The sequence below is a fragment of the Emys orbicularis genome, chromosome 21, assembly GCF_028017835.1.
Source record: "Emys orbicularis isolate rEmyOrb1 chromosome 21, rEmyOrb1.hap1, whole genome shotgun sequence".
In the NCBI taxonomy this organism is placed as follows: domain Eukaryota; kingdom Metazoa; phylum Chordata; order Testudines; family Emydidae; genus Emys; species Emys orbicularis.
The window spans coordinates 1,917,431-1,934,081 of NC_088703.1; the positions used below are offsets into that span (position 1 = coordinate 1,917,431).

Below are 16,651 nucleotides of genomic sequence, written 5' to 3' on the forward strand. Positions count from 1 at the left end.
CAGGATCATATTACTACATTATTTTAACATGTGGGAGAAATGCTCATAATTCATTCAGTTCTTCTAGTGAATTATGTATTAGGCTTAGTCACTAATCAGTGAAGATATCTTTCAATGCTCCCTTGGGTTGCACTGAAATATTTCTTTGCTTTTCATAAATCAAAAACAGTAAAGCTTAGTCTGACATCCTTCACACTTGGTAGTCTGACAGGATCCTTATTTCTTATGCTTTATTTGCCAGTGTTGCTGTATTAAACTTCATCTTGAAAGGTGTGGTAAAGTGGGACCAACATTCTTTTCAACAGCACATCAATTACGTTTTTTCTTTTATTAGGAATAAAAGTATGGGGCAGTTAGCTGTGCTTTTAACCTGAGATCTGAAAATACTTTATACCGGTTCATGAAGGGGGTTAACATTACCTCTGTTTTATAGTTTGGAAAACTGGGGCACAGAGATGTTATATACTGTATTAAGTTAATTTCCAGTCTGGAGTAGAACCTAGGGTTCCTAACTTTAGGTATTGAGCCTTAGCTATTGGACTTAATTGTTTCCCTGTGTTCTTTTAAGTGTTTTTTTGTTAGTGTTGACAGCTTTAGACTCACCAAAAATAATCTTTAGCATTTACATGGCCCTTTACATATTTCAGAGTGCATTAAAAACATTAACTAATTAATCCAGTGTCAGAGGTGTAAAAATGATTTAACAAGATGAAGTCTCGCGGGATGCTTAGTAAAGCCTTTCACCTAGGTTCTTGGTTCAACTTGGGCTCTGGTCAGTAATAAAACATTGCTAGCATCAGATTGTTCAGGGAGCTGTATGAAATGAGACATTACAATAATGGACAGATGTCCATATAGCACAAATCACTTTCTCAGTTGGGAGTAATTAGTGCCTAACTGCTTGCATCAGCAGAGAAATCAGGGGCTAAATAGTTATACATAATGAACTTCTCAGCCTTAAAGATAGTCCTTTCAGGTCAGAGATGAGGCACATTGATGGAATGGAGTAGGGAAGCTGCTTGCAATAGTGCTGCCCATGCTGTACGTGTTCTGTGGATAAATAGGAGTTCTGAGTCTCCAAGGTTTTGTGGAGAGTCATTTTTGTTGTGTTGATTATTAGTTGCACTTCCTGCCCTATGCAGTCTGATAACATCTCACCCTCATGCACTACTCTGATGGAAAGTTCATATGCATGCTTTTGTCCAGGTTCTGCATGAGCTGCTGTTGTTTCTGCAGGCCATTTGGTCACTTGTCATCTATGCACTGAGGTGACCCTTTGTGCAAGGAATCCCCCCCTATTCCATACTGTGGAGGCAGGTGCTGAACCACCTCTGTGGTACTGTTCCCCACCTTCCCCCTGGAACCTTGCAGAAGGCTCTCTGTATTCTGGGGCCTGCCATTGCTGCGGGAGGGGTGAGATGCTGGCTGGGCCAGAGGAATCCCAGCACTAGGAAACCTGCATGGGGCTCAGAAGCTATAGGAACTCTCTTAACTCCTTGAAGTCTATATGGGGCATCTTGCTTCCCTCCCCAAATCCCTGCATGTGGCCACCAAGCATTAGGAGTCTAAGAGATTGGAACGTAGGAGGAGAGGATCCTCCCTCTCTGGCATTCTTCTGCAGGAGGTTACTTTCTCTGTGCTGATGATTGCTCTCTCTTTTAGAGGGTCCTGTAATGGGAAATATGCAACTTACGATATAAGAGTGGTGTTGATTGGAACTCGTGTGTTATTTGTATATGCACACAAGGGTTATGAGGATAAATTCATTAATGTTTGTAAAGGGCTTTGGGATCCTGTAAAGAAAGTTTCTAAACCATATAACCGCAAAGTGTTATTTTTACAAATGAAACAACTCAGAAGTTCCATGTCTTGTTTCAGGATGGAATAACTATATTGTAAGTTTCAATCATGGACAGTATAACATCTGTTTTTGATTTTTTTTTTAACTCAGGGTGGAAATATCTACAGCCTTACTAATGCAGTGAGGGAAGAAAACTTGTCAGCTGGATGGTAAGCAGGGTACACTGTAGTCTTGACAGAGCTTCAAATAAAATAATGCGACACAGATTTTTATTTGTACTTTTAGGTTTGGCTTCAAGTGTGTATGTTAGCAGTAAGAGTCCGAATGATGTATTTGTCTGTTCCCTTAGGGTTGGATTTTTACATATCCCTTTTTTTTTTGGCTAGCTCTGAGATTATGCTAATTAATAGGTGTTTGAATTAGAGCCACAAGGCTTTCATAAAACTACTTTCTAACCCACAAGCATGAAAGCCATATAGCAACTTAACTTAAGTATGACAGAGGGATATTTGAGTGCGGTATTTAAGGTTATTAAGATGATAAAAACTGACCAGTCCTTTTCTTTTCACACATTACCATAATGAATGAGGGTTCACAATGAAAGGCAAATTTAGAATAAAATTAAAAGAGATTCACCTCTGGGCAAGAAGGGCTTCACTGGGTCTTAAGTTGAGGACAGGTCTTGTGCTGAGTTTCATCCACAATGAGTAGTCAGCCTTTGAAATTTATTGTAGGGGCAGAGAGTCAAATACCAAAGCTGGATTTTTAAAAGTAGATGGATAATTTTATAACCAGTAATTTATTTAGGGCAAGTTTATGCCCTGGTCCTCAGTGGTTGCATAGGGAAGTAAACACCCTTCTCCCTCCCTCTGTTCAGCTGCTTAGAAACCTACCTGCATCACTGCTTGGGTGCTGGTGTAGAGAGCAGGGACTGCACTCCTGATATTCCCTCCTCAAGTAAGCCATGGTCTGTCTTCCCATATGCCAGCCAGTGGAGCTGATCAGTTATTACATGAGGAAGTTAGCTGTTCCCCGAAAGGGGGTGTCAGAGCCTACTTCTCCCTGGGGAAGGAGGGGAGGAACTGTGACTTTGGGTCACAGTTCATTCCTGGGGTTCCTCCGTGGGTGATGCAGCTATGTGCTGCCCCGTGCTTAAGTCTGAGCCTTTGTGACACTTCCTGTGGTACCCAGGGCTGTGAGGAACCTTGCTACCACCAGCCCTTAGCATTAGGAAGCCTTGTCTGTGCCTGCCAGGGCTCAGCTCCCTGACACCACAAGCCTCAGGCGACACAAGTACCTCCTTCAGGCTTCCACAGGCCCCATCCTCTCTTTACAGGTTAATGATAGGCACAATTCAATCCCAAACTCTCTGAGCATCCTCCTGGAGTATCCAGCACCTGTTCCATTGAACACTCACAGAATTCATAGATCCTCTACTCCCCAAGGAAGAGGACACCCCGGTGTACCAGTTACAGCTCAGGATCGCCACTCTGATCAACACACAGCACTTAGATATGTTTATAGTAAAAACTAGAAGTAGTTTATTTAACAAAGAACAGAGATCAGAATGGCTACATATAAAATAAAATCATAACATGCTTTGTGGAGCCTAAACTTAACGAACAAGACATCATGTCATATACAGGAAAAGCTCACTCAAAATCCTTCCAGTGTATTATAGCCAGTCTTGGCTGTAATCTTCTGTTCATGAGACAAGTCATGTTGTCCTCTTGCTTCCTCAGTGGATAAATCCCCTGTGTCTCTTTGCAATCCCAGATACATCCAAACAGTCCTTTGATCTTTATTCATAAACAGGACACCCTCCTGCTTATTGTTCTTCCCTGTGGCCTCCCTCTCTTGTTGACCTTGCAATCTTTTAATTAGCATCTGGCTCCACATGCACATAGGCTTACCTTGTGAGACACACGGTGCACAATACACATTTGACCAAACAAAGAGAGAGAAGCATCTCCTGTCCCCTGACCAAACAGAATCTATCCAAGGCTGGTTACCTCCTGGTGACCTGCTTTTAACTTCAAGGCTTTAAGAACATAATTTCCAGTATAGATACTTAACTTCCTAAATATTACTCATACATACATTACAGAGTGACTAATAATCAGTGGTTGTTGATAGAGACTTCACATACCACTCTTTGGTATCACATACCATCAGACCCAGGGGATTCCTATACATCCCTATGCAGCCTGGGGGTTCTCTGCCAGTTGGCACCAGGAGGTTCCTGGGTCACAGCCTTACAGTCCAATCTAGTGAAATTCAGTTGAATTCAATGAAGTTGCACAGGTGTAGCTTGAGAGCAGAATATGGCCCACTGATTTAATTCTTCTGTAGAGATTGCATAGATTAATTTAATATGATTCTTCATTTAAACTACACAAACAGCTGCCTTTCCTACAGTGCCACTAACCATGATAGATATGCCAATAATTTTTCCATCATTAAGAAATTAATCTGAGGAATCCATTCCTGGTCCGTAAAGACTGAAAGTCACAGTTTATAGAGAGCAAGTGTCCACATAAAAAAAAAAAAATCATCCATACATCAAGGTAGTCTCCTCTCTCGCCCCATCCTCCATTTCTAGCCCCAGGAGAGGAGCCAAGGACTGAATGGACCATAGGGTCTGAACTCATCTCTCATTCTCACCCCTAAGGTGGTCCCTCCACGTTAGGGTGGTAGGTGTGTCGGTGTTGGAAAGCATGAACTGCCTTTGCTTTGTTAGTATTGTGGATAGAGGACTCGAGTCTTCAGAGCTGTCAATCTGCCACCATTCATCAGCACTAGGGGAAAAAAACAAAAGGAAAAACAGCACACATGTAACACATGTTTTCCAATGGCAACATCAAAATTACAGAAATTCCACATGGTATGTTTAATGCATGGTTTAAGAAAATGCTCTGCAGGATTTTGAGTGCAGGCCATCATTTTTAGAGGAAGTGGTGTGGAGCTCTGTGTAAGCTCGAAAGCTTGTCTCTGTCACCTCCAGTAAAAGATATTACCTCCCCCACCTTGTGTTTCTGTTTTTGGAAAAGGCATTTCTGCATAGTTGGTAACAGAGGTACAATTTCATGTAAATGCTCAAGAGGGCATTTCATTACATCTCCTGTTTAAAACTATCTTTCTAACATGGATGATTTATGTCCCAGTGGGGATTTTTCTCTGGTTAACATAGTTTGCTGATAAATGAACTGTAGAGACTTCTTTTCCAGCTAGACATAAAATGAGATCTAAAGAAGGGAATGCAAGCATGCACCTAATATTGGTAGAGACTAAATTGCAAACAGTAGTTCAGCTTAATAATGTTAATTTTCCATCCTTTTACCTTGCTTTCCACGCTTAGTAATAACACCAGTGGTGTTCCTGCAGATGGGAACAGATATGCAAGTGGTTTCGTGTGCAAGACCTGCGGTCAGCTGTTCTATACTGAGAAAGGTTTAAACAGCCATATGTGTTTCCAAAGTGAACAATGGCATTCACCACCAGGGAAAATGGAACAGCAGGTAAAGGGAAATTGAATCCCTCAGTGCTTGTTAGTTAATGGGAGTTTGAATTAAAGTCACAAGGATTCTTAAAACCTGTTCCTGGCCTATGGGAATAAAAATGTCTTGAAGCAACTTAACCTTTGTATTGAAAATTAAGAATAATAGGATAGAATCTAGAATTCTGGAGCTATCAGACACCCTTCAAGTGGTTATTGTTCAGTAGGCATCCTTAAACAATTGTAATGTTTCAGAAGAGTGCTGTTTCTACTATATCGACACGGAATATCACTGAAAATGGTCACTTTCTTTTTATAAGATAGAATTTTTAAAGTGCGTCTACTGTGGCAGCACAGTCTTAGGGTTTGAGAGCTAAGTTTGGAGTGGAGCATAATGGTTAGAATAAGGGAATGCTACTTTTGGGTTCTATTCCTGGCTCTGTCACTAACTTATGTTACTTTGGAGAAAGTCATTCAAATCATTGGGTCTTAGTTTTTTCCATATATAAAATAGTGATAATAATAGTGATCTAACGCAGAAGGATATTGTGAGAATTAGTTGTTTGCAAAGCACTTTGAGATCCTCAGATGAAAGATGCTATGAGATATGCCTATTATTATTATTATTATTATTTATTAGAATTTTTTGTGTTAAGGTGTACAATGCAGAAAACTTAAACCCTCAGAAATTGTCACTCAAGCCAATAGGAGATGGAAACATGCCATCAGAAATTAAGAAACCTTTAGAAGAAGTAACAGTGGCACCTCTTGTGATCCCAGTCTCTGTACCTGTGACAGCTATGAACCAACAGACCAGGAACAAAGTGGGTTGTGATTTGTGTTCTTTTATATGGTATACATTGACTTTAATGGGACAACTTCTGTGAGCAATTGTTCACCAGTATGTGAAATCCATCCGTGCTCAGAGGGTTAGCAAAAAGCCTATGCACCACTTAGGTCTTACTTAAACCCCTAAAATAGAACTTAAGTGGCACTTCCCTGGTGGTTTTCTATACAGCAGTGGATTTCACTTCAACGTAAGGGGTTCATCTGGACTTATGAAATTAATCAATTGGAAATATATAAATATGTTAATCCAGTAAACCACTTTGAGTTGCATAACATTTGAAAATTGTGAGAAATGTCTGAATTATGATGTAAGCCTTGTTTTCGGCTTTTGGTTTTGTGAAAAAAATAAATATTTGGAATTACACAGTTAAGGCAACGTTGAACTGAGTTTATTTAATTTGTTAGATTTGAAAAAAAGTAATTTGTTCTATGCATCTTGCTAGTAATTGCCTTCTCTGGTAATTCTTTGTCACCAGTAGCAAGTGAATATTTTAACTAAGAAGTTAGCAAATAGGCTTTCCTAGAAAAATTATTAGGAAAGCATTTCACAGACTTACTTTGCTACCAGCACTAGTTGGTGAATTTGATTATTGTGTAGGATAATTATTTGGTTTAAAGCAAATTAGAATATATCTGAACTCTTTAGGAAGGATTCACAATGATAACTCTCTCAACACTACACGATTACAAGGACTCTTACATAGGGCTCTAATTTACATTCCTTGCTCACGTGCCCGTTGACTTAAATGGGACTACTTGCATGAGTAAGGGCTGCAGAAGAGGGTCCTTTCTTTAATTCTGCTCATAAATCTTGATGTTTGCTGTTAATTATTAGTCCCATAAATGATGAATCACAAAAGTGAGATTCTAGAAAACCCCCAAACATGCAAACGACATGAGTCCCATGTAATCTCAAGCTTTCTCTTCTGTTAAATGATTTTAAGTGCCTCATGTTGGTCATAAGCCACACATCTTAAATGCCGGAGACTCACACTTGTTATCCTTGTTCCTGTGGCAATTAAAATTCCAAATGAAATGTCTCCTCAGGTTAATGAAAAGGAAAGCCAGGATGAGAAGGACCTCAGGAAAAGTTTGCCCCCAAAAAAGAGGAAGAGGCAGACTCGTCCCAAATCGCTCTTTATCCCACCTCCACCTTCCTTGTGTGCTGAGATGCAGCCAGCCATGATGGGAGGATGCCATGAGAGTAATCTTCGATCACCTGTCTACATGGTTGACCACCTCCTGAGAGACTTATTCCAAAACTCTCCATATACCCCGCCTCCTATGCTCAGCCCAATACGGGAGGGATCAGGGCTTTATTTCAGCACTCTTTGTTCTTCCTCTACTAATGCTGGTCCCAACAAGCTGTACAGTACCATTCTAGGTAATAAAAACCACAGTGTTCACATTCAGCTAATAATAATAATAGAAAGAAATCCAGTTTGCTATCATTAGCTGTATGGGCCCAGATTGTCTGTTGCCCTGACCTTTGTGCAGACATTTACTACAATGCAAAATGGGTGTAATTGGTACTAAATTAGAAAGGCCCACACTTATGCACTGGTGTCTGTGACACAATGTAAAGATCAATGGAAAATCTGGACCTATATGTCCAGCAATGTAAGTTAAGAATGAAAACTGCTCAACTAACTTTCTTGCACTACTTTTCTGTTGTGTTGGTCTATGCATTAAAAGCATTTGACAGTTACACCAAAATGTACAAATACTAGTATAGAGGCATCAAAATTCAGTCATTATATATGTTTCCATTCCTGGTGCCAAATTCTACCAATCCTATAACAGTGGTACACACACCTTCACTCCGAAACAGTGTAAAATATGCCTTAGTGTACACCTGTATTTTCCAACTCTGCAGCCCAGTGCACATCTCTCCCTCCTCCAAGGTCTGATTATTCCTTGTAAAAGCATGTATCATCTGTGGTTGGGTTATATTTAGGGGCCATTGCTGAGTTAGGGGCGTACATAGCGCTGCCCAAGAGTTTGCAACTCCTGTCACAGACAGCCAGGGAGAATAGGAGCAGACATCTTCCAGCTTGTCCTTCCTGTATTGGCTGCTGGTTTCTGAAAGGAGGAATATATCTGCCACAATTTGGCTCCAGATATTATATTTAATATTGTATGGTATTTAGATTTTGTTTATGATTTCAAAATAAAGACCTGTTATGTCTGTGGGATGACAGCTTGTGATGAGTGATCAAAAAAAAAAAAAAAAAAACTGAAAAATTGTGTGAGGATGTTCCATATTGAGGGCCTGTTCTTGGAAGACATAGTCATGTGAATAGTTCCACTGAAGTCAGTGGGAATTCCAAGAATTAAATAGCTGCAAAAGTAGTTGCCAAGACATTTTAGATGAGCATGGCAAGTAAGCCAAGGGGAAGGGTCCTCTGAGTACATTTATCTTCAATGTATTTATATTTTTTTAGGCAGAATGGATGGAGACTTTGGATTCTCTCTTGTGAAAGATAACACCAAAATCAGCATAAAGCCGTAAGTGGAGCATAATAATAATAATAAAAAATGTCACACTTCTCCATTAGTCAGTATTGTAGCATTAAACAAGTGACTGGACACATCATTATGAGAATAGAGCTATTTCCCTCCTTCTACAGTATCCTTCATTGGCTACTGCAGAAGATGGGATAACTGGACTAGCTGGCCCATTGGTCTGAGGCAAGGAGTGAGAAAGTTTGAATGCAAGACAGATCCCACCGTACAAGCTAGTCATAGGCAAAATATTTGCATATGAGGCTGTGGGTTTTCTGTAATTCCATAGCCCCAAAGTTATTATTTCGACTCTGAATTGTCAGCGGGCAGCACAATCCCAGGGGCAAGAGAGAATGGAATTCATGAACATATGAAATGGAAAGCAGTGCTTTTAAATGCATGGAGTGTTGTTCAGGGGTTAAAGAAGGATCTAGGAGTAGTTTGCTGGGTTCAGTTCTTGACTCAGACACTAAGTTGCTGTCAAGTTCAGGCACCACTTCAGCACATGCCTAACTTCAAGCACATGAGCAGACCCATTGACTTCAGTGGAACTACTCATGTGCTTAGTGTTACGCACATTCTTAAGTACTGTGCTGAATTGGGCCCTACTTTGCACTTCACTAGACCATTCCATCTGAGGATCTAAAAGTGCTTTACAAACATGAATGAATAAAGCTTCACAACAGCCATATGAGTTATGTTAGTATTAGTATTCTAATAAAGAGAATATTCTCATTTGGAAGTATGCTCTTGTGCTTTAATCACTATACCATGCTGTTCTTACCATGCTTAAATGTCACTTCCTCTTTCTGTGCTTCAGTTTATTGATCCTCGAATAGGAATAGTAACACAAACCTGCTTCACATTTGTGTTGTGATCCTTAATTAAATGGTTGTAAAGCACTCAATGTTTGGAGCAAAGGAACTGTATAAATACTGAGTGTTACTGCATCGATTTAAACAGTGTTATTCCTAATGTTTGGTCAAGTCATTCTATCTGATGCATCCCTTTTTTTCTACACTCCCCATTAAGAAAGGAACTTGGAAAATGTTAATAGTGGGGAAAAATACAATTTTAGGAGACTGAGAATCTTGGCTGTTGCAACTACAATGTTTTAAAGGCCTTTTAAAATAACATTATCCACCTCCCTCCTCCTTCACCCGCACACAAATCCGTCATTTGGCTGGTTCTCTCACGTTCTTGCATCATTGGCCGGATTAATAGCATTTTTGGCCAGATAATGTCAGACGCTGGCCAAAATGAAGTTGCAACAAAATATCCAGTGCTATCCCCATTAAACGTTGACTGGATTATGCGTGAGGCTAGCATAATAAATAAAGATTGCTCTGTCTTTTAATTTTTTCTTAGGCTGTTTAGATATCCTGCTCTGTCATCTGTCATAGCCACCTTTCTTGTTATCCATTGTTAATTTCACCCACTGCCTCTCACTTTACATGTCTATTAGTATGTCTTTGACAATGGCCAATTCCAGATGCTTCAGAGGAAGGTGTAAGAACCATGCAGTTATGGCATAACCTGACACCAGGGAAAGATTTTTCCTGATTCCCCATTAGTTAGAGATTGGCTTATGTCCTGAAGCAGGAGAGCTTACAGCACTTCTGAAACCCTTGTCTTTTTAAAAAATCCTTACTATTATAACTCTGAGTATTCTTATTACCCACATAAATGTCCATCCTTAACAGCTGTAATTCTGTGAACTGTATTTTTGTCAACAGCGGTGACAGATGGTGATACTTAAAATACTTGGCTAGCAATTTTAAATATTTTACTAGTATGGAGTGAATTTAATAGTGTGAGTGATATTGTGGTTCTTGTTAAATAAAAAAGGTGAACAGGGACTATATAGGTATTACATTCCTTTTGTTTGGGCTCTGATTATCTAAGGAAGGCTAGAGTCTTCTCTGATTGTGATTGGATGCGTAACATGGACAGACAGAGTGACAGTGCTACAGTAGTTGTGGAATTATGAAGTAAGATTTATCAAAGACGACTAATTCTGTTTGCAGTGAATATAGCCGTGTTGTGTAGCTTGGCATCTAATGAAAAGCTAAGATCTGGATAACATATCCAGAAGGGGGCATTGTTAACAAGATTGCACCATGTGGGTTAAATATACGTAGTAATAAGATAATCTATAACAGGATTATCCTGCAATAAGACAACCCATTGAAGAGTTTCATGCCATTTACAAGAGCAAGAACTGTACGTAAAGGCAAACCGTAGAACAGTGCATAAGGGGAAACTGTGAAAACCACAAGTCAGCAGAGCTGATTGAGAATTAAGGAGGATAAAAGTAATACTGGTGAAAAAGATCTAGATGTCCTAAGCGTTTTACACGCAGTTTAGGCACACAGAATACTTGAACCATACACGTTACACTGAATGCTCATTGTGGGGCCATCAGTTGAGACTACACATATGTTCTAAGCCTTCTTTGATCCAGGCCAGGGTAAGATATTAAGCCCATCGCTGTGTCTCTCACTGGGAATGATCTACAGCTCTGAACTGTTTTGTTCTTATATATAAAATACCAGCTCAGAATTTCAAGACTGGCAGCAGGAGAACTGAAGTTGTGGCTTTCCCAGACAACTGATAGTGCTGGCACCTCAGTTCAGGCTTTCCTTCCCTGTCCTGCCAATATGCTTCAACTTACCTTTGCCTGCAGAGGTACTCCCCGTAGGTATAAGGTGTTCAGTCTCCTTGGCTCATTCACTCCTTGGCCTCAATGCTGAGTTTTCCAACAAGGACACCTGTTCTGATAGTAGCTTTTGTGATGTGGGTACCAGCCTAGTTGTAATCAATTACGTTTCATACAAGCCACTGAAGAGCTGAAATTCACGGTTAGTGACCTACTTTTAATTTTGTAGTTGCTCAGGGCCTGATGCACTGCTGGGTTACTCCAATTTTATACCGGTGTAATGCCATTGCTTTAGATGATGTTACATTGACATGAAACTGGAGTAATGCAGCAGTACATCAGGCCTTTATTGGGTATAGACAGCTTCCTGGTCCGGGTCAACAGCATCAGGCTAGCAGGGCTCACGCTAGCGCTCTAAAAATAGGTGTGTAGATAACACTTTGAAGTTGTGGAATGGGCTGGAACAGGGGACTCTGAAGCCAACCCCCTCCAGCTTGAGCTGCAAATTTAAAGCACAGTCTACACAGCAATTTTTATACTGCTACCACAAACGCTGCTAGCCCAAGTCTGTCGACCTGGGCTGGGAAGCTCACTCCTGCCGGTATTGTAGACATATCCATTGTCTCTTGCTGTTTACTTGGGGACGGATAAGGTGCACTAGCTATGGTTTGCAGAGGCATTTGTGCGCAGCATAAATGACATATTTATTACACTGCATCTTGCTCATCTTTATCCTCTGAAATGCTGTATTGCTCTATGTGTGTTTGTGTGTATCTGCTTACTTATTGAGTTATATTTGTTCCCAATTCATTTTCCCTCATCCCCCACTTTTTATTATTTTAGACACATTAACATTGGAAACCGGTTTCAGGCAGAGATACCAAACCTCCAGGACAGAGCATTTTTAGAAAATGATGAACATGCAGCATCGTTAGTGTGGAAACCCTGGGGAGACATCGCAACCAACCAGGATACACAGGACAGAGGTGTCTTAAAAATGTTATCCCAAGACTATCCCAAGATTTTATGATTAGAAATTGTTTTGCTGTCATTGCAACCTTGTGTTCTTTTTTAATCCTCTCCTTTATTAATTGCATTGTGCTGTGGAAAATGTTAATTTTCTTGACCTCCTTCTCAACACAGTTGCATTACAGGGAAGTGGTTTGCTTAGTTTTGGGAGAGCTAAAGCAGTAAACAAATTAGACAGCCGTTATGCTCCCAGTGGCATCTCCTCGTCACAAATAGTCACGAACATCTCCATTAGTCTCCATCCATCTACAGTGACTTTGAAAGAGGAGAGGTTTTGCTTAAGTACACTGGTTTATCAGTGAGACAGCCATGTTTGAAACAGAGACAAGACATTTCGCCATTCCTTCTGTGTTTTACTGGCGGCCCCTTTGAGTATCGCAATTGTTCTTTTTTCCTTAAAGTAATCTTCTCATGCACTTTTCCTACCTCCATCACGGAACTTGTCTCTGCTTTCTGATTGTGGTTGCAGTAACAGGACTATTAGATGTGGCCTGCTCCAGTGCGATGCCAGGGGGAGGGACCAATCTAGAACTAGCCCTGCATTGTCTGCATGAAGCACAAGGCAATATTCTGGTAAGAGCTAGTTATTTAGTCATAGGTAATAACTGGACAAGTTCTGTTCTTCGTTACAACTGGTGTGATTTTGAAGTAATTCCATTTTGTCCAGGCTTACACCACTTGTAACTAAGAGTAGAATTTGACCCAGTGTCTCTAAACTTAAATGCAGCCTACCAAATCCTATTGTTACTGTCTGAATGCCATTACTGTATGCCATTTATTATTTTATAGACTTTTATCATGTCCCCTCTTATTCATCTCCTTTCCAAGGTAAACAGTCCCAGTCTTTACAATCTCTCTTTGTATGACAGTGTAAGTTAAATCGTCAAAGCCTTTTTTTTGGTCAGTGCCTCAATGCCATCTGTGAGGGAAGCCATATGAAGAGCGCTGGATTATTTGTTTGATCTGCAGCAATATATTTTCTCTTGTTTGTTTATGATTACATAAATTTATAGCAATGTAGGGCTGGAAGAGACCTCAAGAGGTCACCTACCTAGTCCATCTACCTGTGCTGAAGCAGGATTAAGTATACCTAGACCATCCCTGGCAGGTATTTATCTAACCTGTTCTTAAAAACTTGCAAGGACAGGAATTTAACAACCTCCCTTGGTAACCTGTTCCGATGCTTAACTATCCTTATAGTTAAAGTTTTTCCTAATATCTAACCTAAATCTGTTTAGCTGTAAACTAAGCCAATTACTTCTTGTCCTGCCCTCCGTGGACATGGAGAATCTTTGATCTCTGTCTTCTTTATAACAGCCTTTTACATATGTTAAGAGCCATGTTATCATGTCCCCCCTCTTGTGGTAACCAACACACTTAGGATCCGGTCCTGCTGCCATTGAAGTCAATGGCAAACCTCTCCAAGGTCTCCTGGCTTAGGGCCAAGTCATCTCTGAGCCAGTGCTGAGCCTAGTGCAAGGACTGAGAAGGGAGGCAGTGCGTCCCCCAGGGGCTTACTGGTTCACCTAACGCACAGGTTAGAGCAGCCTTGGGGCTTGCACTAATTTGTGGCCCAGGTACAGTGGCTATTATGGAACACTCTGGCCACATCCTCCTTCCTGCAGTGTGCCCCAGATGCCCCAAGATATTTTTTCTATGCCGGGGATTGCTGCGGGGGAGTAGTCTTGTCTTAGTGCCAGGCAGAGAAGGCTCATAAGCCTGGGGTGTCCCTGGCTGGGGGTGGTCTTATGGTTGCAGTGTAACTGCTATGCGCTGGCATAGGTGGCACAAAAAGATTGAAGCACAGGACAAATAACCACCCTAATGTGGCAGGACGCTGCTTCTTTTCTGCACAAGTTGTTTGCACAAGATGTATTTTTCCTTAAAACACTTGAGGCCTGATCTAAAGCCATTGAAATCTGTGGAAAGACTCCCATGGACTTCAGTGGGATTTGGATCAGACCCTTCGAGAGCATTATATTACATTAGCATTGCCAACACGAGCAAATTCTTCTCTCAGGGATGCTGACATGAATCACTAAAATCAGTGGATTTACATCAGCATAGCTGAGAGCAGAATTTACCTCCCTGCTTCTCTTTTGAGGGCTCTGATTACTTTGTGGATTAAATTGTTGCAGGAGGCCCTAGAGATGCTGCTGTTTAGAGGACCTCAGAAAGCTCCATCCCACCCGCTTGCTGACTATCGTTATGCAGGTAAATTAAAAACAAAACCTGTAGTTCGGGACCAGTGAACTGGGATGCTAAGAGACATGCAATAATTGGATAACACTGTGATTTGCCTTTAATTTTCTGCTTAAAAAAATACAGGCACTTTAAAAACTATAAACAAGAGATTCTTGCCCTGTGGTGCTAGAAAATGCGATCACCGTGTCAATTTTAATATTGTTTACACTGTTTTTTTATGTTCAGCTCCATGGTTCCCTTGTGACAGCATGACTCTCTAGCATGCACTGCCCTGCAGTGACACCCAATGGGAGAAGTATGCTGAAACATGGCAATGACAGATGCTTGCTATTGTGTGGTATTCTTTTCAATGGTGCATATGTTTTATAGTATGTGGTATTTCCTGTGCCAGTAGTAATTTGAGTTTTTCAGACTTTTCTAACATAGGTACTGATTACTGTTTTTGGTAGATTGGAATTAAGTTTCCCTGAGAGAGAAAAATGTATACATGAATAATCAAGTGTTTTAATTTTGTAAGTGTGATGGTCCATTAAGCATGCTATGTGATCTAATAATTTGCATCTTATTACCATTAGGTTCAGATGTTTGGACACCTATTGAGAAGCAGTTGTTTAAAAAGGCTTTTTGCCTACATAAGAAAGATTTTTACCTGATACAGAAGAAGGTAAGACCTCTAGGCAGAGGGTTTTTTCAGATTGCTAAAGCTCCTTCGAGAATTAATTAAAGGAGTTATTTGTAGTCTCTTTCTCAAAGCTAAAATGTTTCTGAAGTGTTTTTGATGTTTCCTAAAAAGAATCAGAAGCAAATGAAAAAAAAAGAGTTATAGATTAAATTTGTTTGTCTGAGGGGTTCAAAAAGACTAGGCTAAGGACTTGTCTACACAGGTAATTTAAACTGGATTAAGTCAAATTAATCTGGTTTGAAAATCCTTGTGTACACACAACGTAGCACACTGATGCCTTTATCGTGAACTCTGAAGTCCTTTTTCAAAGTGAAATAACTTTGCTGCAATTCGAGTTCGTCTGATATATTGACTACTTTGGCAGTCTTCCAACAGATATCCCACACAAGCGGCCATTATTGAACTATCAGTTTACCTGTGTGCTCTCCCCAGCTCTGGGGTCAGTTTGGTCAGATGTTCCCTCCCGTTTATAAACTGGAAAGGTGCCAGATTTTGTCCTTTTGCACCTAGATTTGAGTATATCTTACGCAGGGGTTAGGTTCTGAAGTCAGCGCGTAAGGCGAAAATCGCGTATAGTCAAACGCTCATTGAGTGGAATGGCGGGCGGAATCGCCCGCACTACAGGTATAGTATTTAAATTGTTATTTTTCTCTTTTTGTTTTGCCGAGCGTGTATAGTTAAAATTGCGTAAGTTAAATGTGCCTATGATGCGACTCCACTGTATCACAGTAGCTGCAATAATACTCCAGAATCCTTACAACATGCCTCGAGCAGTTGCTTGGAGCTGAGCTGAGTCCTCACTTCATCGCCATCTGGGGAGAAGCATCAATGCAGGAAGCTCATATGGCCAGCCACCAGAATAAAGATCTTGTCGACATTGCTAGGCAGATGTCCTCGAGGGGCCATGACCGTGATGACAAAAAGTACCAGATAAAGAGCAAACAGGTCAGGAGGACCTATGCTAAAACGAGAGTTGACAGGAAGATATCTGTTATATGCAGTGTTATAGCCATGTTAATCCCAGGATATTAGAAAGACAAGGTGAGTGAGGTAATATCTTTTATTGAACAACTTCTGTTGGTGAGAGAGACAAGCTTAGAAGAGCTTTGTGTCAGCTCGAAAGCTTCTCTCTCACCAACAAAAGTTGGCCCAATAAAGGAAAAAGTCTGGCAAGGGACATGTAACTTGTCCAGTTTTTGAAGAGCTGGACAGGATTTTACACAACTACATGACCACCCAACTCATGCAGTCTGTGGATCCTGCTGCCTGCTTTCTCCCTCCCACCCCTCTCCGAGGATGACTGGCAAGATCAACAAGAGTCATCGGAAAAGGAGCATGAGGACGCCAGTGAAGAGATCTCCCTGGAAAGCCAGGGTCCCTTCAAGACTCACGCCCTGATGCCAGCCAGATAGAAAGCAAGCCTGA

General features: G+C 40.8%; 1 protein-coding gene across 1 annotated transcript in view; it reads left to right on the forward strand.

Moving 5' to 3' along the window:
• ZNF541 (zinc finger protein 541) overlaps window positions 1–16,651 on the forward strand; it is a 35,936-nt gene that overhangs the window by 5,889 nt on the left and 13,396 nt on the right. The window contains exons 4-12 of the mRNA XM_065421042.1: window positions 1,952–2,010; window positions 5,160–5,319; window positions 5,954–6,121; window positions 7,194–7,530; window positions 8,591–8,654; window positions 12,154–12,296; window positions 12,809–12,912; window positions 14,478–14,553; window positions 15,120–15,208. Coding sequence (XP_065277114.1) covers window positions 1,952–2,010; window positions 5,160–5,319; window positions 5,954–6,121; window positions 7,194–7,530; window positions 8,591–8,654; window positions 12,154–12,296; window positions 12,809–12,912; window positions 14,478–14,553; window positions 15,120–15,208 — 1,200 coding nt within the window. The remainder of the gene's footprint in view (window positions 1–1,951; window positions 2,011–5,159; window positions 5,320–5,953; window positions 6,122–7,193; window positions 7,531–8,590; window positions 8,655–12,153; window positions 12,297–12,808; window positions 12,913–14,477; window positions 14,554–15,119; window positions 15,209–16,651) is intronic.